Source organism: Hypomesus transpacificus, chromosome 10 (genome assembly GCF_021917145.1).
Source record: "Hypomesus transpacificus isolate Combined female chromosome 10, fHypTra1, whole genome shotgun sequence".
Taxonomy (NCBI): domain Eukaryota; kingdom Metazoa; phylum Chordata; class Actinopteri; order Osmeriformes; family Osmeridae; genus Hypomesus; species Hypomesus transpacificus.
Window position 1 is genome coordinate 12,843,190 of NC_061069.1, and position 21,969 is coordinate 12,865,158.

At 53.6% G+C, this 21,969-nt stretch overlaps 3 protein-coding genes across 9 annotated transcripts; 2 read left to right on the top strand and 1 right to left on the bottom strand.

Moving 5' to 3' along the window:
* Nucleotides 1-120: 120 nt before the first annotated feature.
* On the top strand, nucleotides 121-5,655 carry LOC124472503 (acyl-CoA-binding domain-containing protein 5A-like). Of its 5 annotated transcripts, XM_047027400.1 has the most exons (14): nucleotides 121-340; nucleotides 584-726; nucleotides 1,152-1,275; nucleotides 1,691-1,763; nucleotides 1,911-2,061; nucleotides 2,217-2,255; nucleotides 2,677-2,925; nucleotides 3,308-3,526; nucleotides 3,744-3,829; nucleotides 4,014-4,170; nucleotides 4,598-4,773; nucleotides 4,929-4,985; nucleotides 5,171-5,283; nucleotides 5,538-5,655. In XM_047027400.1, exons 2-14 carry the CDS (start codon nucleotides 621-623, stop codon nucleotides 5,548-5,550), a joined length of 1,563 nt encoding a protein of 520 aa, XP_046883356.1. In that variant the 5' UTR covers nucleotides 121-340; nucleotides 584-620; the 3' UTR covers nucleotides 5,551-5,655. The 5 variants fall into 5 exon arrangements, with proteins under 5 accessions (XP_046883356.1, XP_046883353.1, XP_046883354.1 ...); XM_047027397.1 differs by lacking the exons at nucleotides 121-340; nucleotides 584-726 and adding an exon at nucleotides 738-997; XM_047027398.1 differs by lacking the exons at nucleotides 121-340; nucleotides 584-726 and adding an exon at nucleotides 738-997 and having other exon boundaries at nucleotides 4,604-4,773.
* A 1,282-nt stretch (nucleotides 5,656-6,937) lies between these two features.
* On the top strand, nucleotides 6,938-16,404 carry LOC124472494 (ATP-dependent zinc metalloprotease YME1L1-like). 3 transcript variants are annotated; one of them, XM_047027375.1, is made up of 19 exons: nucleotides 6,938-7,121; nucleotides 7,707-7,835; nucleotides 8,005-8,185; nucleotides 8,499-8,519; nucleotides 8,565-8,612; nucleotides 8,941-9,047; nucleotides 9,215-9,365; nucleotides 9,462-9,545; nucleotides 10,141-10,314; nucleotides 10,461-10,613; nucleotides 10,738-10,870; nucleotides 12,806-12,868; nucleotides 13,479-13,591; nucleotides 14,011-14,166; nucleotides 14,386-14,537; nucleotides 15,165-15,291; nucleotides 15,504-15,577; nucleotides 15,738-15,824; nucleotides 15,920-16,404. In XM_047027375.1, the coding sequence occupies exons 1-19, from the start codon at nucleotides 7,089-7,091 to the stop codon at nucleotides 16,088-16,090; spliced, it is 2,157 nt and encodes a 718-aa protein (XP_046883331.1). In that variant the 5' UTR covers nucleotides 6,938-7,088; the 3' UTR covers nucleotides 16,091-16,404. The 3 variants fall into 3 exon arrangements, with proteins under 3 accessions (XP_046883331.1, XP_046883329.1, XP_046883330.1); XM_047027373.1 differs by having other exon boundaries at nucleotides 8,499-8,612; XM_047027374.1 differs by having other exon boundaries at nucleotides 8,499-8,612; nucleotides 10,162-10,314.
* A 1,754-nt stretch (nucleotides 16,405-18,158) lies between these two features.
* On the bottom strand, nucleotides 18,159-21,969 carry LOC124472492 (patched domain-containing protein 3). Its single transcript, XM_047027371.1, has 4 exons — nucleotides 20,965-21,969; nucleotides 20,756-20,877; nucleotides 20,100-20,245; nucleotides 18,159-19,774 (listed from the first exon to the last, which is right to left on the bottom strand). Exons 1-4 carry the CDS (start codon nucleotides 21,685-21,687, stop codon nucleotides 18,243-18,245), a joined length of 2,523 nt encoding a protein of 840 aa, XP_046883327.1. The 5' UTR covers nucleotides 21,688-21,969; the 3' UTR covers nucleotides 18,159-18,242.

Sequence of the window (21,969 nt, forward strand, 5' to 3'; positions counted from 1 at the left end):
AAATAAATGATGTTACAAAGTATGACTATACACAAGCTTACAAGTTTAAGACAATCATAATCGGTGGCCGCAAACTCCTACAAATCACTAGAATTTGCAGATTGAAAACTACACCTCCCAGTGAGACCTGGTCAACCGTAGAGCATTCTGGGTTTTGTAGGAGAAACTCTGAAAGGCTTTGCTCAAGCGTATTGTAAATGAGGCGCTACCGAAACTACTAATCCCTAGCAGATTTGTGAATGATATGTGCAGTGTTTTAGCTACCGAATCTGAGGATGAGCACCCATCGGATGCGGGTTGCCAAGGACTAATTTACCCCGAAGACATGAAACTCAGACAGGTTAGTACCTCACCGTCGGATTTGTTTTAACATTCAATATAATTCTCATTTAGATCGCTTTCTTGTTGATATAATCATAGTCAGGCCTATACTCACGGAGGTCATTTTATTAAGTAGCCAATTGTCCTGAGACATAAATTAGATGCTTTATCCGATTGTAGGCTACAATACGTTACAGCGCAACTGCGCGGGGAAATAACCAAACTTTATTTATAATTACATGTTTATTGTTGTTGTTGTCAGTAATCGATCACCCCGAGGACGTGAACACTAGCCGACCATGCCGGTGGGGCTCGGGACTACTATGGCGTGTGAGGCCGATAGTGCCTCCCTTGAGACCAAATTCGATGCTGCTGTCAGAGTGATACGGAGCTTGTCTGAAGACGGTAACCTAGCATCCACTCTTGCCCTCGCGGATAACTGAATTAGCCCAGACAGACCGCGCTGTCAGTTCAGACTAGACCTGGCTGTACAGTCAAGCCGGTTGTGTAAAGGACACCATGTTCAGCGAGCAATTCAAACACTTAATAGAGTTAATGGACAGCGGTTTCTCTGAAGGACCGTGTTTACGTCTGACTATGTGCTGTGCCACCAACCTCCTCCGTAGAAGCTGTCTGGGATTGGTTGACCTAAATCCTGACAGGTTTAGCCTTCATGGTAAATACAGGCTACTAAACGCCCCAGCAGGCGGAGTTATAGGGACAGGCTCTTACAAGAACCGTTATAGTGCTAGTGAGTGTTCAGCTGATTAGCTTTTCTGAAGCATAATTAGATTGACATCAATATAAGGCGCTCTCCCCCCTCCCCCCAGGTCCGTACCAGCCCTCGGATGACATGATGATGATGTTCTACAGCTACTACCAGCAGGTTACCTGTGGGCCCTGCTGCAGGCCCCGGCCAGCTGGCTTCTGGGACACTGCTGGCAAGGCCAAATGGTACTCTAAATGATTTCTTTACTTGAGGAGGGGAGATGAGTTGACCTGGTCAGAGCAGTCGCAGGCCGTGAGACAGGCCGTGAGACAGGCCGTGAGACAGGGTGTGAAACAGGCCGTGAGACAGGCCGTGAGACAGGTCGTGAGACAGGCCGTGAGACAGGGTGTGAAACAGGCCGTGAGACAGGCCGTGAGACAGGCCGTGAGACAGGCCGTGAGACAGGCCGTGTTACAGCTGCAGGGTACTGAGAGGAAAGGGGCTGGAGATGACAGAAACATCATTCACTTTATGTTAATTTGGTGGCAAACAGCCTTTAACTGTGTTCAAAATACCATATAAAGTTTTGATTCCTGTTTGTGAGTTGACCTCAGGTCAGCCAATAAGCTGGTGACTCACTGGCGTGTGCTGTGTTGCTAGGGACGCGTGGCGGTCGCTAGGGGAGATGACCAGGGAGGAGGCGATGGCGGCGTATGTAGATGACATCCAGCTGGTGAGTGGTCTGATTGGTTCACCTCTTCCTGGAGTACAGACATGGGTTCTAGCATTGCTGCACGGTAGAACAAACTGGAAAAGTAAGTGTAATAACGGTGTTAACTGTATGAATTAATTGGGGAACTGTTTTGACGTGTCCTGGAAGATTCTGGAAACACTCCCGATGACGGAGGAGGTGTCAGCTCTGCTGGAGCTCCTGGGGAACTTCTACGAGGAGGTGGAGGGAGGCGCGGAGGAGGAGGAAGAGGAGGAGGAAGACAAGAGACCTTTCACCAGGCCTTTTGCGTCCGCTTCAGGTGCCCGACTAAAATCCCTGCACTTAGGACCCCTGAAGGACCTATTCACTGAGCACACGAACACACACTACAGTGTAGGTAGGACTGGGGCTTCATGACCCCTGACCCCTGACCCCTGACCCTGGCTGACTGGTGTTTGTCTCTCTCTTGGCCAGTGGGGTTCGGAGGGCCTACTGACAAGCCGCTGATGGAAGGCAAGTCTACTGGTGGCCCCGCCCACCTGACCTGTAGACCAGCAGTGCCATGTGTAGTGTTATATACCCGTAGTAGTGTGTGTAGTGTGTGAGTTTCTTGAAGTTCTTAGTGATGGTGTATGTCGTGTGTGAGTGAGTTTCTGTAGTAGCAGAGCACCTGTGTAGTGTGTCCTGGTCTCCATGGTAACCTGTGTAGTGTTGTGTGTCCAGGTCTTTTCCCATAGTGACCTGATGATAGAGGGATTTTATTTCCAGTCACTTATCATCGTCAAAGATATGTTTCCTAGATGGTAGTGGTGCCTGTTACTGTGGTGGAGTGAAGCAGTAGTGCTTCCTCATCTCCTCACCTTGCCACCTCACCCCTCACCTCCTTTCCTCCCCCCCTCACCTCCTCACCCCCTCTCCATCTCACGCTGGGCAGGATTTGGGGATCTGTGGGATGCACTGCAGAACCCCACTGAGGAGCTCACGACAGCAGGAAGTGATGTCACTGGCGTAGTTTGGAATGGTGTAGAGAGCCAATCAGCAGTGAGCGAGGAGGAGGAGACCAAGGTGGAAGGCAAGGAGGGGAGCAGTGATGCTGCTGATGGTGATGATGATGATGATGGTGATGATGAGGAGGATGAGAGTGATGAAGATGCAGAGGAACATCTGCAGGAGGAGGACAGAGGTAACAGCAGCAGCAGGGAAGGTCATGTTCCACATGAACAGAGAAGAGTGGTTAGACTGCAGGACAATTCTCCTGTCTTCATCTATGACTATTTATACAGAAGTTTGGAAACCTTGTTTAACAGTCCGCGGTTTGTAGGTATTTATCTCTAAGTACATTAGAACAACCTAACTACAGACTGTTCAATACACACTCACTTCTCACAGTCTCTCTGACACGCTCATATTCTGCTTGTGTCTCTCTCAAAAGCACTTTCTTCTTCTATCTGTCCCTCTTTCTCTCTCTCCGTCTCTCCCCCTTTCTGTCTTTCTTTATTTCTCCACCCCCCCCCCCCCCACACACACACATCCCCCCCCCACACACACGTGACGTGGTGTTTCAGTTCCAGGAGGGAGGCCTGATCCTCGTCTCCTGAGGGTGGAGGACTGGCGCTGGAGGTCGGGGTTCAGACTGACCAACGGCATCGCGGCTCCTAGTGTGTCCTCCGCCACCAACGGGACGCACAGTTCCCTGAACAGCGAGGTGGAGGAGGAGGAGCTGGCCTGCTCCGGAGGCCCCTCACAGGGCCCCTGGCACAGGCACCTCAACGGACACCTCAGCGGTGAGGACCCCCGCCCCCTCCTCACAGTCTGATGTCACTATGATGGAACAGAGTCTGGGGGGATGTTCTGGGACTTCTACAGTTCGTCTGGGACATACCCACCTCCCCAAACACACACACACTCAGTGTGTGTGAACACATCATGTTATTTCTGATATTCTTCAGTCAAGCGGCACCACCTGTCCTGTAGACTTAGTAACAACTTTTTACGAAGCAGATCCCAGAGACGCTGAGCTGATCCACCGTGGTGACTCAGACAACGAGGAGTTCTGTGACTCCATGGAGCATCTGGCCATGGACCAGGTGGGCTCAGAACCTCGCTCCTCAACTGTGTGTGTGAAAATAAAGTTTTGAAAGGTTGAACAATTATTTTCAAAAAGGTTCCACAAATATTTTTTTTTTAAGTTTCTAAAACACGATTCTAATGTGTTTTTTTGTTGTTGGAAGTTTCAAAAAGTTGAACTGAAACTTTAAGGCCCCCCCCCAGGCCTCCAGGTCAACCAGGCTGCCCTCCTCTGGGAGTGTGAAGAGTAGGGGCCTGGAGCTGGAAGACACCACCAGGACCCGGGCATGGGGGGACCCCCCCTGTGAGTCAGGACTTGGTACGGACCGCCCCGACAACTCCTCGTCACAGAAAGAAACAGGTAGGAACCTTAAGCAGGTGTTCTACGTGGAACCAAGAAAAATATTCTCAAAAGGACGTCTTCAGAGCCCACCTCTCTGTGTTCCAGTCCCAAGCTCAGAGCCCACTTGTCTGTGTTCCAATCCCAGGCTCAGAGCCCACTTGTCTGTGTTCCAGTCCCAGGCTCAGAGCACACCTCTCTGTGTTCCAGTCCCAGGCTCAGAGCCCACCTCTCTGTGTTCCAGTCCCAGGCTCAGAGCACACCTCTCTGTGTTCCAGTCCCAGGCTCAGAGCACACCTCTCTGTGTTCCAGTCCCAGGCTTAGAGCACACCTCTCTGTGTTCCAGTCCCAGGCTCAGAGCCCACCTCTCTGTGTTCCAGTCCCAAGCTCAGAGCCCACTTGTCTGTGTTCCAGTCCCAGGCTCAGAGCCCACCTCTCTGTGTTCCAATCCCAGGCTTAGAGTCCCCGAGTATGAGCCACAGCTCTCAGCTCTGCTGCGGTTCGGAGGCTGTCACCGGCGGCAACCTGGATGTGCAGATCGCCATGGCGCTGAGGAGGCTGCAAGAGGACATGTGCTCGGTGCTCCAGAGACTGGACAACCTGGAGGTGTTGACGGAAACACAGGTCAGCAATCTCCCCCCTCTCCTCCTCTCTCTCTCCTCCCCTCTCTCTCTCCCCCCCCCCCTCTCTCTCTCCTCCCCCCCCCCCTCTCTCTCTCTCTCCTCCTGTCTTCTCCTTTTCTTCTTCTCACCTCCATCATGTCTGTTTCTGCTCCTCAGACCAGATTGCTGTCTGTGAGACTCAGAGACTCTGGCCCCCCACTGCTGATCACACAGGTACAGCAGGTCTCTTCTCAGAGAGGAGAGAGAGGGAGGGGGACGGAGGGAGATCAGGAAAGAGGGCGATTAGATTTTTTTTTAATGCTAATACTGTAAACATGTATATCCTGTATAACATATATATATTTAGGAACATAATATATATTTAAACGTCTGAGATTCACTGTTTGTCAATATTCCAGAGACCCTCATGGTGGCCCTTGCACCTGTCCCCTGTTGCCGTGGCGTTCACCACAGTCTGGCCTCTGTTCGCCCATTGGCTGGTTTGGCTGTTCCTGCAGAGGAGGAAGAGGAGGTGAATGATGTTACAGTGATGTCACAGTGTTCCACTGAGGCAAGGTTCTGGTTCCGATCAGACCTTTCTCAATGTGTGTGTGTGTGTGTGTTATATGAGTGGTATTTTCCCCCATCTTCTTAATCCTCAGGTAAACCCTGTCAGGTAAACCCTGTCAGGTAAACCCTGTCAGGTAAACCCTGTCAGGTAAACACTCACTCCTAAAGGCCACTTTATACATATGCTCTGTTGTTTGTTTTGTTTTTTTACTGCAGAAAAATCAGTTGAGGAAATAGGAATGTTCGTCGAAGCTCAGCGAGGCTGTCGCACCTTTACCTGGTAGTCTGCTAAGCGGGGGAGGAGCCAGGAGCCAGCTGGGTGGGGGAGGAGTCAGGAGTCCGCAGGGTGGGGGAGGAGCCAGGAGTCTGCTGGGTGGGGGAGGAGTCAGGAGTCTGCTGGGCGGGGGAGGAGCCAGGAGTCTGCTGGGTGGGGGAGGAGCCAGGAGTCTGCTGGGTGGGGGAGGAGTCAGGAGTCTGCTGGGTGGGGGAGGAGTCAGGCACTGCCGGTCCTTGACCGTATTAAAGGGACATTCCACTGAAACAACTACACATCAACTATAGCCTCATGGCGTTACTACATGCTATTAAAACACATCAACCTGTGATCGAATAAGCATCGTGAGACATTGATCATCATCATCGTAGCTGATACTAACTATTCACAGATGATATATTCTGATGTTTTTCAGTCAAATGTTTAGTACATTTCAGAAAATATGTTTACAGTGTGTGGTCACTGTGATCACTGTCATTGTTTCTCTCAGTAGCGCAACAAACTTCCTTTGATTGAAACGTAATGCTGGGAGACGCGGGTTTCGGGATCATAGGGCTTTGGTGTTGCCGAATATTCGCCCAAAGAGTGAAATTATTGACAAAACAACAATGAAAAGGGTTGAAGACAATCTTTTGTAAAGAGTAATGATAGATATATCTTTTTTATGTTGTTTTGTTTTCTGTGCATGATTTAGATAGTTACGGAGGACATGTGCAATACATGGATGACACTGAATCATAGAACATGAATGTATATTGTAATTCCACTATAAAACTGTAGACCATACAACTATGTGCCCAGTGCACTTGCAATAAACCAGTTTGCAGTATAAACAGCATTATACTACTAACAATGAAATGTATTTGGCTTTTAATGACTTTGTTCTGTACGTTTTCAGCATGAAATGCTACACTTATTTATAAGAATAAAGTAGCCTGTTTTTACAGCACTGTCCAAAGCTTCTTAACCGGCACAATCAACCGGCTAACACAGCTAGTTAGCCGTGTTTCACTCTTTATTGTAGATTTCAGAGCACACAGGGCATAGGAAGACAGGGACTAGCGGAGAAACCCTAATGACAATTGTAGAGGTTATTCAAATGAAATCCCATTTTTCTAAAAAAGAATATAGGTTTATGGCTTGAGGATAGTCATCACACTCAGCGACTTCACAAATATAGATAATTCCTTTTCGAAAGCATTTACATGGGGTGGGGTAACTTAACAGGTGTGTTCGACATTGGCTGTGGCTGATATTGACCCCCCCCCCCCCCCCCCCCCCCCCCCCCAAAAAAAAAAAATCCCGACTAACCCGGAAGTATAGTACCACGCGAACAGTTCATTTCCGTAGTTTTGCCGACCAGTTCCGAGAAACACAAGACAGGCTAGTTAACTAGCCAAGGTACTTCAGTGAAACACAATTACAAGACCGGAGAATTTGCATCTGACCGCGAAGCCACACAGCTGAGAGTCAGGCAATAGACTCTTCTGAAAATGTTTTCTTTGTCAATGACAGTCCAACCACAGGTAAGAACCAAACAACCGGTTGCCAACCGGTTGGTCATGAACTACGTAAGTGTGAGCTAGCTAGCTAGCTGGATGGCCTTCCTACTATGCTAGTATCTACCCATCACATGTCAAACGTTTCTAGTCAGTTACCTTACATATCTTAAACTGTCAGTGTATATTTGTAAAAATGTGCAAAGGAATATTTCAACTGGACACCACTACTTTGTTATTATCGTATCTATTTTTTTTTGCGATGCTAAGCAGACTGGGCTAGCTAGTCTGGGGTTATGCAAGTGTGCAACTCTAGACTGCGTCAGACGCGATCGCTGTGATGGGCTTCATGACCGCTGTCGCCCCTGCCTCGAATCACGTCCTCAGCCGCATAACTAACAACGTACACTTCTCGTCCAAGCCCCTGTTTCTCCTCCTGCCGTGTCTGAAAGTGATACGTCAAATGTTAGTTTAGTTGTTTACACACTTAGCTTCAGCTAGTTTTGTTAGTTAAGTCACTGCTTACACACTGAATGCGTGTTGGACGGTGGCTGTGTATGTAACGATTGCGCTTGTTTAAAATGAGTGTTTTAATGTTTGCAATCCTCGCAGGTGACAGTTCCTCTGAGTAACTTGATTAACGCCCTCCACTCCTTGAAGAGCTCTGTAAGTATCAGCAGCTCTGCCGCCAAGACACAGCGCGCGGAGAACGCTACCGAGCAGGAGACAGCCAGCTCGGAGGTAGAGACACACACACACACACACACACACACACACACACACACACACACAGGAAGAACCATAATGGAATATTAAAGACAAACATTTCCAGGGTTGACACACAGTATTTATCTCCAGACTAATCCCTGCTGTGTGTATGTGTGTTATCTCCTGCTGTTCACACACACAGCCCAGCCTGAGCCTGAAGGAGCTGGGTCTGTCTGACCTGGGTCTGGGCCAGCTGCACGAGCTGGTCAACACCGTGCTTCCCTGCTTGCACCAGCAGGGGGCGCCATCTCCCCCCAGCCCCATTCAGAACGCCTGGAAGACCTCCCACCTGTCCTCCCACTCCTTCTACCACAACAAACATGGTGCGTAGAGCCAGCTGCCAGGAGACACGTTTATCTAGAGGGTGTGAACCCTACAGTGGGGGTGTGGGTGTGGGTACAGATGGCTGAGCGGTTCGATTCTTGGCTGTGCCAAATTACTTTGTGTCCTTGGGCAAGGCATTTCACCCTACTTGCCTCAGGGGAATGTCCCTGTACTTCTGGATAAGAGCGTCTGCTAAATGTAAATGTATAGTAGGATAGATCAGCACTTTATTCTTCCTCTCGGGGGAATCATTCCCAAACCATAACTGACTGTGTGAAACATACTAGTTGAGTGTCTGCCTTGTCTCATCAGGGTTCTCTGGCGGTGCCATGGGCCCCCTCCCCCTGGGCCCCGCCCCCCTGGCCTTCTGCAGACAGAGCCCCTCCCCCCTCCAGAAAGTCTCCGCCCAGCTGCCCTACTGGCCAGGTAGCTGAGGACCGCACCTGTCACTGTCACCTCCACACCTGTCGCTGTCACCTCCACACCTGTCACTGTCACCTCCACACCTGTCACTGTCACCTCTGCACCTGTCACTGTCACCTCTGCACCTGTCACTGTCACCTCCACACCTGTCACCTCCACACCTGTCACCTCCACACCTGTCACTGTCACCTCCACACCTGTCACCTCCACACCTGTCACTGTCACCTCCACACCTGTCACTGTCACCTCCACACCTGTCACCTCCACACCTGTCACTGTCACCTCCACAAATGCTGGAGTACTCATTAACACCTGTGTGTGTGTGTTGCAGTGTGGGTGCAGACCAGGGGCTTTAAGACCCTGAGGAAGGCCAAGAGGCTGAGGGCAGGACAGGAGCGCCCTCTGGAGGTGGAAAGCTTCACACCCTCCTTCATGAAGGTCAGTCTGGTCTCACTGCTCTGCCTTCACATAACCCTCCCCAGACCCCCCCCCTGACCTTGTCCCCCCCCCCCCCCTGACCCTGTCCCCCCCCCTCCCCTGACCCTGTCCTCTGACCCTGTCCCCCCCCCTGACCCTGTCCTCTGACCCTGTCCCCCCCCCTGCAGGGCCTGCTGTGGCGGGAGCGCGGTGCAGAGGTGGAGACCCTGGAGACGCTGCTGAAGAGCCGGAACGTTCCGGACGGACACCAGGACGCCTTCAAGGGCGGCTTCGCTGAGGGCTTCCTCAAGGCCCAGGCCCTCACACAGCGCACGCAGGGTGGGGGAGCACACACACACACACACACTTTGAACACACACACTATGAAGCGACACACCCTCTGAGCCCTCCCCCCCTCTCTGTGTGCCCCTGCAGACTCTCTGAGGAGGACCCGGCTGATCCTGCTGGTGCTGCTGCTGGTGGGACTCTACGGCCTGTCCAAGACCCCCTTCTTATCGGGTACAGACACCACTCACCTGCCTACAGACACCTCTCACCTGCCTACAGACACCTCTCACCTGCCTACAGACACCTCTCACCTGCCTACAGACACCTCTCACCTGCCTACAGACACCTCACCTGCCTACAGACACCTCTCACCTGCCTACAGACACCTCTCACCTGCCTACAGACACCTCTCACCTGCTTACAGACACCTCTCACCTGCCTACAGACACCTCTCACCTGCCTACAGACACCTCACCTGCCTACAGACACCTCTCACCTGCCTACAGACACCTCTCACCTGCCTACAGACACCTCTCACCTGCTTACAGACACCTCTCACCTGCCTACAGACACCTCTCACCTGCCTACAGACACCCCTTACCTGCCTACAGACACCTCTCACCTGCTTACAGACGCCTCTCACCTGCTCACACCCAGTAGGACAAGTAACTACACACACAGACCCTATTCTGACCAGTAAAACCAGTAACCAGACTCTAATCTGACTAGTAACTACACACACAAACCTTAATCTGACCAGTAAAAGCAGGAACCAGACCTTAACCAGCAGTATTGCCATGGGCTGTAATCTAACCGTCATGGACAGTGCGGTTCCGAACCACATCAGGGCTGGACTCTGCGGTGGACCCGGTGCAGGTGAAGAGCGTGACCTTCGAGCACGTGAAGGGCGTGGAGGAGGCCAAGAACGAGCTGCAGGAGGTGGTGGAGTTCCTGAAGAACCCTCAGAAGTTCACCGTGCTGGGGGGCAAGCTGCCCAAAGGTGAGAGGTCACCGTGCTGGGGCAGGGGGAGCAAGAGTGGGTTGAGTAGACCTGGTCCTCAGGTGTCAGTAGACCTGTGCCACCAGCCTCTCCGACAAGTAACCATCGACCTCATCTGGTTCGTGGTCCCCTCCTCCCCCCTCCAGGTGTGCTCCTGGTGGGCCCCCCAGGCACGGGGAAGACCCTGCTGGCCAGGGCGGTGGCCGGGGAGGCAGACGTGCCCTTCTACTACGCCTCAGGGTCCGAGTTCGACGAGATGTTCGTGGGCGTCGGAGCCAGTCGCATCAGGAACCTCTTCAGTGAGTGGCAGCTGTCTGAGGTTCTTCTAAAATGGAGACTCAGCGATGAGAGACTGTACACTGTAACCTAGCTTCCTCCTGCCCCCCCCCCCTCCCCCCCTCTAACCCCCCCCCCCCCCCCCAGGAGAGGCAAAGGCCAGCGCCCCCTGTGTGATCTTTATAGATGAGCTGGACAGTGTTGGGGGGAAGAGGATCGAGTCTCCCATGCATCCCTACTCCAGACAGACCATCAACCAGCTGCTGGCAGAGATGGACGGGTACGCTACTGCAGGGCTGGAGATGGGAGGAGTTGGGCTGGACATGGGGAGGAGTTGGGCTGGACATGGGGAGGAGTTGGGGAGGACATGGGGAGGAGTTGGGCTGTACATGGGGAGGACATGGGGAGGACATGGGGAGGAGATGGGCTGGAGATGGGGAGGAGCTGGGCTGGACATGGGGAGGAGTTGGGCTGGACATGGGGAGGAGATGGGGAGGAGATGGGCTGGACATGGGGAGGAGTTGGGCTGGACATGGGGAGGAGCTGGGGAGGAGCTGGGCTGGACATGGGGAGGAGTTGGGCTGGACATGGGGAGGAGTTGGGCTGGACATGGGGAGGAGTTGGGCTGGACATGGGGAGGAGATGGGGAGGAGATGGGCTGGACATGGGGAGGAGTTGGGCTGGACATGGGGAGGAGCTGGGGAGGAGCTGGGCTGGACATGGGGAGGAGTTGGGCTGGACATGGGGAGGAGTTGGGCTGGACATGGGGAGGAGCTGGGGAGGAGATGGGCTGGACATGGGGAGGAGATGGGGAGGAGATGGGCTGGACATGGGGAGGAGTTGGGCTGGACATGGGGAGGACATGGGGAGGAGATGGGCTGGACATGGGGAGGAGTTGGGCTGGACATGGGGAGGAGCTGGGGAGGAGCTGGGCTGGACATGGGGAGGAGTTGGGCTGGACATGGGGAGGAGTTGGGCTGGACATGGGGAGGAGCTGGGGAGGAGCTGGGCTGGACATGGGGAGGAGTTGGGCTGGACATGGGGAGGAGTTGGGCTGGACATGGGGAGGAGCTGGGGAGGAGATGGGCTGGACATGGGGAGGAGTTGGGCTGGACATGGGGAGGAGCTGGGGAGGAGATGGGCTGGACATGGGGAGGAGTTGGGCTGGACATGGGGAGGAGATGGGCTGGACATGGGGAGGAGTTGGGCTGGACATGGGGAGGAGTTGGGCTGGACATGGGGAGGAGTTGGGCTGGACATGGGGAGGAGATGGGGAGGAGTTGGGCTGGACATGGGGAGGAGATGGGGAGGAGATGGGCTGGACATGGGGAGGAGTTGGGCTGGACATGGGGAGGAGATGGGGAGGAGCTGGGCTGGACATGGGGAGGAGTTGGGCTGGACATGGGGAGGAGCTGGGGAGGAGCTGGGCTGGACATGGGGAGGAGTTGGGCTGGACATGGGGAGGAGTTGGGCTAGACATGGGGAGGAGCTGGGGAGGAGCTGGGCTGGACATGGGGAGGAGTTGGGCTGGACATGGGGAGGAGTTGGGCTGGACATGGGGAGGAGCTGGGGAGGAGATGGGCTGGACATGGGGAGGAGTTGGGCTGGACATGGGGAGGAGCTGGGGAGGAGATGGGCTGGACATGGGGAGGAGTTGGGCTGGACATGGGGAGGAGCTGGGGAGGAGATGGGCTGGACATGGGGAGGAGTTGGGCTGGACATGGGGAGGAGATGGGCTGGACATGGGGAGGAGTTGGGCTGGACATGGGGAGGAGCTGGGGAGGAGCTGGGCTGGACATGGGGAGGAGTTGGGGAGGAGCTGGGCTGGACATGGGGAGGAGTTGGGCTGGACATGGGGAGGAGCTGGGCTGGACATGGGGAGGAGCTGGGCTGGACATGGGGAGGACATGGGGAGGAGATGGGCTGGAGATGGGGAGGAGTTGGGCTGGAGATGGGGAGGTGCTGGGGCAGTTGGTTAAATGCAGAGATGGCTGAAGTCCACACATCCTTCACTCAAGTAGAAGTACAAATACTCATGTTTAAAAAGACTGGTAAAAGTAAAAAAATAAATAGTCATTAGTTAAAGGTTAGGGTGAGGGTTAAATTGTGGATGAAAGTTGGTTAAACTGTGGTTAATGGTTAGGGTTAGTGAGGGTTAGAAGTGGATTTGAATGTTCTGTATCCAACCTCTGAACTTTGACCTTTTTGTGTGCAGGTTCAAACCAAACGAGGGCGTGATCATTATAGGAGCTACAAACTTCCCTGAGGCTCTGGACAGGTATGTCCCTGCTCAGTTTGTCCTGGCTCGGTCTCCGTAGATTTAGCATGAGTCTGTGGACACCATCACAACTAAGAGAAGTAATGTGGGTCCTAACTGCCTCATCCCTCCTCCTCATCCCTCCTCTCATCCTCCTCATCCCTCCTCCCCTCATCCCTCCTCTCCTCCTCATCCCTTCTGTCCCCTCCTCATCCCTCTCTCCTCTGCCCCCCCTCCTCTCCTCATCCCTCCCCTCCTCATCCCTCTCTCCTCTGCCGCCCCTCCTCTCCTCGTCATCCCTCCTGTCCTCCTCATCCCTCCTGTCCTCTCCTCATCCCTCTCTCTTCTGCCCCCCCTCCTCTCCTCATCCCTCTCCTCATCCCTCTCTCCTCTGCCCCCCCTCCTCTCCTCATCCCTCTCCTCATCCCTCTTCTCATCCCTCTCCTCATCCCTCTCCTCATCCCTCTCTCCTCTGCCCCCCCCTCCTCTCCTCATCCCTCTCCTCATCCCTCTCCTCATCCCTCTCTCCTCTGCCCCCCCCCTCCTCTCCTCATCCCTCTCCTCATCCCTCTCCTCATCCCTCCTGTCCTCTCCTCATCCCTCTCTCCTCTCCCCCCCTCCTCTCCGCTAGTGCTCTGATTCGTCCTGGTCGCTTCGACATGCAGGTGACCGTCCCCATGCCTGATGTGAAGGGACGCACAGAGATCATCAACTGGTACCTCCGGAAGATCAAAGTGGATCCTGGTAGGACCTCACATGACTGGAGACTACTTTCACTCAATAATTACCTGATTCATCAGCAAATTAACAGACTCATTTATAATCAGATTAGTTGTCTTAACTCTGAAGGTTTGCAGCAGTACATGACATTTATCTTATTTCAGCTTAGTTTAGCATATACTAACTTGCTGTATCTGTCGAGACGTGGAGGCTAGCATCATTACATGGCAAACTGTGGGTTAGCTTAGCATATGCTAACCACCTCACTGAGGCATGGTAGCTTAGCTTAGCATATGCTAACCACCTCACTATGAGGCACGGTGGCTTAGCTTAGCATATGCTAACCCCCTCACTGAGGCACGGTAGCTTAGCATATGCTAACCACCTCACTATAAGGCACGGTGGCTTAGCTTAGCATATGCTAACCGCCTTCCTCTGTCCAGACGTGGAGGCTAAAATCATCGCCCGTGGCACGGTTGGCTTCTCCGGGGCTGACCTGGAGAACCTGGTGAACCAGGCGGCGCTGAAGGCAGCGGTGGACGGCATGGACATGGTGACCCTGAAGGAACTGGAGTTCGCCAAGGACAAGATCCTCATGGGTGAGGGAGGGGAGGGGGGAGGGGCCTCGGGCTTGAGTTGTGGCTCCTTGTGGGGTCCTTTTTTGTCTAAGGGAGGTTTCCTGTTTTGCTCTCCCACCTTCCTCTGCCTTTTACACGGCGATGCCGACATGACACTGTCTCAAGTTATCTCCCTCTTTCTACATTTCCTTCCTCTTCTCCATCCCTCCATCCTCCCACCCCTCCCTCACTCCCTCCCAGGGCCGGAGAGGAGGAGCGTGGAGATCGACCAGAAGAACAAGGAGATCACAGCGTACCACGAGTCCGGCCATGCCATCGTAGCGTACTACACCAAGGATGCCATGCCTATCAACAAGGCCACCATCATGCCCCGAGGACCCAGCCTGGGCCACGTCAGTCTGCCTCAGTTATCTGTTTCTCTTCTTCCTTCCTCTCTCTCCCCACCTCTCCTCTCATCCCTCTCACCCCTCTCCTTCTCATCCCCTCTCCTTCTCATCCCTCTCCTTCTCATCCCTCTTCTCCTCATCCCTCTCCTCCTCATGCCTCTCATCCCCTCTCATCCTCATCCCCTCTCATCCTCATCCCCTCTCATCCCTCTCCTCCTCATCCCCTCTCCTCCTCATCCCTCTCCTCCTCATCCCTCTCCTCCTCATCCCTCTCATCCCCTCTCCTCCTCATCCCCTCTCCTCCTCATCCCCTCTCCTCCTCATCCCTCTCCTCCTCATCCCCTCTCCTCCTCATCCCCTCTCATCCCTCTCCTCCTCATCTCCTCCTCATCCCCTCTCCTCCTCATCCCCTCTCCTCCTCATCCCTCTCCTCCTCATCCCCTCTCCTCCTCATCCCCTCTCATCCCTCTCCTCCTCATCTCCTCCTCATCCCCTCTCCTCCTCATCCCCTCTCCTCCTCATCCCTCTCCTCCTCATCCCCTCTCCTCCTCATCCTCTCTCATCCCTCTCCTCCTCATCTCCTCCTCATCCCCTCTCCTCCTCATCCCTCTCCTCCTCTCTCCTGCCCCCCAGGTGTCCATGCTCCCTGAGAATGACCGCTGGAGTGAGACGCGCTCCCAGCTGCTGGCCCAGATGGACGTGAGCATGGGCGGGCGAGTTGCCGAGGAGATCATCTTCGGCATCGAGTACATCACCACGGGTACGTCCTCCAGGTCCGGAGCAGCCGAGACGCTCAGACATACCTCCGTTCCTCTGGGACGCCCTGGTCCTCTGGGACGCCCTGGTCCTCGGGGACGCCCTGGTCCTCGGGGACGCCCCGGTCCCCTGCCTGCATGTTCTAGATGTGAGCCCTGCTCTAGCAAGCTGTCTGCATCCTATGGCTTCATGTTCCCTCCTCCATCTCCTCCCCAGGTGCGTCGAGTGACTTTGACAGCGCCACCAAGATCGCCAAGATGATGGTGACCAGATTCGGAATGTGTGAGAAGGTAAAGCATGTTTTCTTTGCTGAATCTTTAATCCAAAACTCATCCCCTGGGTTCTAAAGAAGATGTTGTGTAGAATCACTCCAGGTTTTAGAGTTCTAGAGTTCTGCAATTGAACTCTGACCTGGGTAACTCCTCTCTTCCCCTTCCTCCTATTGGTCAGCTTGGGGTCATGACCTACGGTGATGTCACCAAGCAGAGCCCGGAGACGCAAGCTGCCATCGAACAGGAAACCAGGAAGCTGTTGAAGGTGAGTGGACGTTCAGCACCAGTCACACTTCCCCTACAGTGGTTGCCCCCCCCTCCCTCCCCCAAACAAGTGTTGATGATGTCATCCCCCCCCAGGACTCGTATGAGCGGGCGCGGGCGCTGCTGAAGCAGCACGCTAAAGAGCACCGGATGCTGGCCGACGCCCTGCTGAGGTACGAGACGCTGGACGTCAAGGAGATCCGTCTGGTGCTGGAGGGCAAGGACCTGGAGCTGAGGGAACCTGGGCCAGGTGGGCTGGGGGCCTGAGACCCACCTGGGGGCTGGGGGCGAGGACCGGGAGCAGAGACCCCCTGGGGCAGTGGGGCTGAGAGAGTCAGGGAGGCGGGGCGCCGGGGGTCATGGTTGTATATCATGGATCTGGGGGGCAGGGGGGCAGGGCTGTACACATGGACACCATACAGGTCAGTTAGGGGCTAGAGAGGGTGTGGAGGGTGTGGAGGGTGGGTGATGAGGGTGTGGAGTCTGTATAGGGAATGTTGGGGCAGAGGTCATGGGTTAAGGGCACTCCCTGTGACTGTGGAGGAAAAGCCAGGCCAGGGGGGCTTGGGATTGGACGAGGCGGGGGGGGGGGGGGGGGGGGGGGGGGGGGGGGGGGGAGGGGGGGGAGGGCTTATGAATGTAAATATTGGACATGCTAATGTTGAATGGAGGCCTCAGGATTTAGATTATATTTTAAATGTCAACTGCAGTATGTATGTACACTATGTATGTATCTATGTGTACACACACACACACACAGTCTACAGTCTTCCTGTGTAAGCAGAACCCAGCCCTGTGCTGAGTGCACTGGTCCATTCAGAACCTTCCTAGTTGTCTAGATCTCCGCACAACGTGTGTGTGTGTGTGTGTGTGTGTGTGTGTGTAGTACAGAGCAGAACACTGAGGGCTGACAGGGTTCCCCGTCTTGCTCCGTACCGCAGTCTGTCCACCGGGGAAATGTGACGTTACCGTTCCGGTGCCCCCTTGTCCCGGTGCCCCCTTGTCCCGGTGCCCCCTTGTCCCGGTGCCCCCTTGTCCCGGTGCCCCCCTGCCCCCCGTCCCGGTGCCCCCTGTCTTCCTCTGGGCGTCACCTGCTTTGGTGACGCCACACCTGCTCCCAACGTCTGTGTTAGAGGAGACGACCGACCCTCTGGAATGTGAACAATCATCTACTCATTGCTGCGCGAGTTTGAAGTGTGTTGATGTATGATGATGATGATGTACAGAGAATTGTTTTAAAGCAACACCTTTCCCTTTAAGAGATGATTTCTCTTTTAAAGGGGAGGTTCAGTGTGTACCCAAGCATATAACCAACTATCATTTATCAGTTGTATTCTATGTTTTCACTTTTTGTTTTTATTTTGTCCAACTACTTAAAGATTTTGGTTTCTGGCTTTTTACATATGCTTAGTTTGTAAATATGACCATGGTCGTTATGAGAACTGTATATAAATGTGTATAGAAGCTTCTAGTCTATCTGCATCATGTGAAGCCCCTCACCTAAACTCTTGTTCTTCTCTTAAAGAGGAGGACAGAGACTAAGTTCAGCTGTGTGACAATGAAATGAATAAACCCTGTCATCTTATCCTGTCTGTCTCCCCTGTTGATGCTGTCATTGGATGTTACATCAACATGGAAATTAGTTCACTTTGCAGACTTCTTTACCAAGAGGGACGGACTTGTGCTTGTTGAAGGTTCAGCAGAACAGCAAGAGCTGCTGGCTTTAGGGCCAAACCTACATTTATTCATTTAGCAGATGCTTTTATCCAAAGCGACTTCAAAGAGAGAGCTTTGGATAAAACCTACATGTTAAACATATTTACAGTGAAGTTTTGGGAAAGGCGCACTGTGCAATTTATATTTATCTTCCAGCTTGTAAACATATTCCATTGTTTTGTTTGTTTATCTTTATTGAACTTTGTCGTCATTGTTTATCCTCGCCTCTGGGAAGCAGCTCTGTTGGTGGAGCAAATCGTGCTCCTTTAATGAGGTTAGTATAGGTGCTGCTATTTATACGCTCATGTAACGAGCATACACACACCCTGTATGTAACGAGCATGAGGAGCATTCTAAAGGGGAAATCATGGATATTTATATGGAGTACAAATAAATATAAAAAAGGTTCATAATGTCTGCAAACTGTTTATTCAGAGGAGCAAATATCAGTTATTGGAAAAGCAAAATTCCATGAAAGCATACAGAATTCACTATTATTAAAAAAAACGTATTTTTTTAAATGCATGTTTTATTCTGCATAAATAAATGCAAGTCTTCATTCAGGCCCTGTATTCAGGCCCTGTATTCAGGCCCTGTATTCAGGCCCTGTATTCTCATTATATTCGTAGATGGCTTGTGCTGTCCATCCATCCTTGATAAACCGGTTGGAAGATGAGCGGCCATTTGATTGGCTGACGGCCGCTCAGTTCCGGCACGTTCCGAACGCAGTCATAAACACGGGGATGAAGACGAGGCCATGGAGCAGGCCGAGCAAGATGACCAGGATCATGATCCTGAAGAAGGTCCAGAAGATGTAACTACCAGAGGCAGACAGAACCACCACTCCTAGGATGGTTGACAGGGCACCTTGCATGATGGGATACCCCAGGTTGGCCAGGGCATCCGTGGCCCTCTCGTTGGGGTTGTTCTTGGAGCTGGAGACGAAGGCGTAGGCCACGTGGGCGGAGAAGTCGACGGCGAATCCGATGCAGATGATCAGGTTGATCATGGAGATGGAGTCAAGGCTCACGTCCCACAGAGACATGAACCCAGCCACGCCCACGATCACAGAGCCGATGGAGAAGGCCACCCACAGCGAGCACAGCAGGTTGGGAATGAGGATGAGGGAGACCACCAGCATGGCCACGGTAGAGACCCCCAGGGTCTGGATGGTGTTGTACCGGATGACGGTGAACTGGTCGTGGTAGATGAAGCTGGGGTGGTAGACCAGCAGCTCCACTCCCAGCTTCTCCCCGCAGGCCTTAGCCGTGCTCCGCATGCCTGTCAGCATCTCCGCGTCGCTCACCTTGTCCCCCTGCCTCGTCAGGAGGAAGAAGCGCGAGCTGTTGATCCGATGGTCCTTTGTGATGTTGACGTCCTGGCTGAAGGCAGGTTTGAGCTGGAGGAAAGCGCTCAGGTTCCCCAGGAAGGCTGCCTCAGTGCTGATGTCCTGTCCGGTTGCGTTGGCGTTCGCCTGGAACTCCTGGAGCCAGGACATCTGTCCGTCCACGTACCCCAGCCCCTGGAACGCCTCCATGCAGGAGCTGAGGTTGGCCCGTCCGTCCTCGCTCCAGTAGGGATACGCCCCCTTCACCGCCGCCATGACGACAGGGCCGTACAAGGAGAAGTGGGCCTTCTGGTCGTCGTAGTAGGGGATGATGTAGGAGTCGTAGGAGGCCAGGTGCCTCAGGTCGATGCCCTCCTTCATCCAGTAGCAGCCGAACACGCTGGTGGCCAGGTAGCCGGCGTACAGGACGCCTACACACACCTTCACCCAGCCCTGGGTCAGGAACGGACCGTAGAACTTCCTGAAGAACTGATCCATCGGCTGACCCACCTCAGCCCCCGTGTCGCGGTCGTAGGCCCCTCCCAGGCAACAGACACCGTAGCCAATGGGCTTCCCCGGGGGGAGGTCCTCGGGGATCTGGGCGCAGGTGAACCAGTGGCGGTTGCCGGCCTCCCTGCGGCCGTTCAGCGCCAGGACGCCGCCGAGGAAGCTGACGTTGTAGAAGAAGCAGAAGAGGATGGCGAAGCCGGCGTAGAGGCAGAAGGACTGGACCGACCCGAAGGACGAGCTGTAGCCCAGGAACAGCGCCAAGGCGTCCGTCACCGTGGTGATGGTGATGGAGACGGCGGCTTCTCGGTAGGTGTCCGCCAGCCGCTCGGACACGCTGGTCAGAACACCGGTCTTCTGCCAGGCAGAGAGCAGGATGAACATGTCGTCCAGGCCGATACCTGGGACAGGAAGTGACACGGAGACTAGTTAGGTGGGGCGAAGAGAGGGTAGGGGTGGGCTTGGATAACCTTGTTCCTTGCTATGTTGATACTTCCTAATCAAATTAGTTACGTGTAGCCCTTTTTTACATGCAGTCACAGAGTGCTTCACATACGGCCATATAACTGCCCCAACCGAAACCCTCACGGACTTGACTTCAAACTGTCAAATGAATCCTAAACATTCCACGCCTATAAACAGTGTGGTTTTTTTTACATGTAAAGAATGCTACACTGTTGTGTGTAACACTTTACACTGTAAACCTTAGGGTGTTGAAGGCCTTACCCAGGACCAGGAAGGGTGCGGTGGCCACGGTCATCACGAAGGGCTGGCCCAGCAGGAGCATCAAGCCGAAGCCAGACAGAACCCCCAGGCCGCTGGACAGGACCCCTGCTACAGCCACCCACACCTTGCTCCTCACCTGGTCCAGCCTGGGGGCGGGCGGGAGGTCAACACATTGTGCAAGGTTGTATTTTATTAACATTGATTAACTAATACTTTAATAACCTTCACCACTGATCAGGGCCGGTCCTTCCTATAGGCGACATAGGCAGCCACCTAGGGCGGCATGAAGAGGGGGGCGGCATTTTCAGAAGTACGGAATTATCCTTCCCTCACTACCAGCAAAGGGCGCCAACCACGCCACGTCATATGTCGGTGCAGTGGTTGGGGGGGGGGGGGGCACCCGGGGGGGGGGGGGGGGTGGTGATAAATCTGGCCTAGGGCGCCAAATGTGCTAGGACCGGTACTGCCACTGATGCACCTCCAGATGGTGAATAACTAAAGGTTCATCTGTTTCCAAACAAAAGTGGGGTGTAAACAGAAACCTGTTATAGAGGTTAGCTGAGCAGTGTGGAATCGAGTTGTGTCGAATAGATTCTAATAGAGTCGGCCATCGTAGAGTAGAACTTTACTGATCTTAGAGGGAAAACTGGACCAACCTCACACAGGATATGATGGCGTATGTGATGGCAATGGTGTAGGTGATGGCAAAGAGTTTGATGATACTATTGGGAGTCTTGTCAAACTCCCACTGCATTGACTTGGAGGTGGAGTGAGACACCTGGGAAGACACAGAAGCATGGAATGACATCGTCACCATGGAAATACCTTAAAGAGGCCTTGAACACGGCCAGCTTTCACATCTCACCTGTATGGAAGTTGTGGATTCATCTGAGAGCAAAGATATGAACTTCTCCAGCCACAGATTGATTTTGGTAGTGTTGTCTTCTCGTAGATAGTAGTACAGCTGTATGGCCTTGGCGCTTTGGACCACAGAGTTGTTATCCCGTTTCACGCTGCCGAGAGACTGACGCAGGTTAAACTCACCGGCCGCCGAACAAAAGATAGGAAACGTCAGATTAATCTGATCCACGTTGCTGGGATTGTTGCTGAGGATCTCCAATATGGCGTTTGAGATGCAGTTTCCGTCAACTGTCGCACAAACGTCCAAATACTGAAAGTGTTCCCCTGCCTCCTCCGAAGGCACAGTCATGTTCCTCACCCTGCTGTCCAGGTCCACGACCTCCCGCATGGTCTCCTCCGTCCACACGTTGGTGTGGTTGGAGGCTATCCAGACGGCGTAGACCCCGTAAGTGCTCAGTCTGAGGCTGGAGAACATGCCCTCGCGCTTGGGGAAAGTCTCCTGGACGTAGCGCCTCTCCGCCTTGGCTAGTCCGTCCATGGGGGTGAACTGGTCCTCGATGTCGCTGGACTTGTAGTCTTCCAGGAAGTAGAATCCGCTTCCCAGAGCTGCGGAGATGATCAGGGGAGCCATGACAAACCACCAGGGGTGGGAGCCGATGAAGAGGCCGATGATCTCGAAGCAGATGCACACTGGCTTCTCTATGCAGTTGGTGCGGCACTTAGCCATTCTGAAGACGGAACTTTGCGCCTCTAGAACAGTTCTGACCAAACGGAGCGCAGGAACCCGTCCCCCTATGAGCGTCAGTCCCTTTGTCAGGGTCTACAGAGGGAGGGTGTCTGCTGTTCGAGCCTGAGTGTCGCCGTGGTGACGTCCCAGGGTATGAATGATCTCCAGAGCAGCTGGAATCCTTGTATTTTACTTCCTCTTCATCTGGAGACATTTGCATGAGGGCAGTCTTCTGTGGAATCTCACCATAAACACAGGATTGGATCCCTGACCCCCGGCTCT

Excerpts from the sequence above, each read along its gene's own strand:
- LOC124472494 (XM_047027373.1), top strand. The coding sequence starts at position 7,089 with ATGTTTTCTTTGTCAATGACAGTCCAACCACAG. Across the intron at positions 14,538-15,164 it reads GAGGACCCAGCCTGGGCCAC|GTGTCCATGCTCCCTGAGAA; the intron begins GTCAGTCTGCCT and ends CCTGCCCCCCAG. Across the intron at positions 15,578-15,737 it reads GATTCGGAATGTGTGAGAAG|CTTGGGGTCATGACCTACGG; the intron begins GTAAAGCATGTT and ends CCTATTGGTCAG.
- LOC124472492 (XM_047027371.1), bottom strand. The coding sequence starts at position 21,687 with ATGGCTAAGTGCCGCACCAACTGCATAGAGAAGCCAGTGTGCATCTGC. Across the intron at positions 20,878-20,964 it reads AATCCACAACTTCCATACAG|GTGTCTCACTCCACCTCCAA; the intron begins GTGAGATGTGAA and ends GTGTCTTCCCAG. Across the intron at positions 20,246-20,755 it reads GCCATCATATCCTGTGTGAG|GCTGGACCAGGTGAGGAGCA; the intron begins GTTGGTCCAGTT and ends GCCCGCCCCCAG.
- LOC124472503 (XM_047027397.1), top strand. The coding sequence starts at position 841 with ATGTTCAGCGAGCAATTCAAACACTTAATAGAGTTAATGGACAGCGGT. Across the intron at positions 2,062-2,216 it reads GCCTTTTGCGTCCGCTTCAG|TGGGGTTCGGAGGGCCTACT; the intron begins GTGCCCGACTAA and ends TCTCTTGGCCAG. Across the intron at positions 4,986-5,170 it reads CCCCACTGCTGATCACACAG|AGACCCTCATGGTGGCCCTT; the intron begins GTACAGCAGGTC and ends TCAATATTCCAG.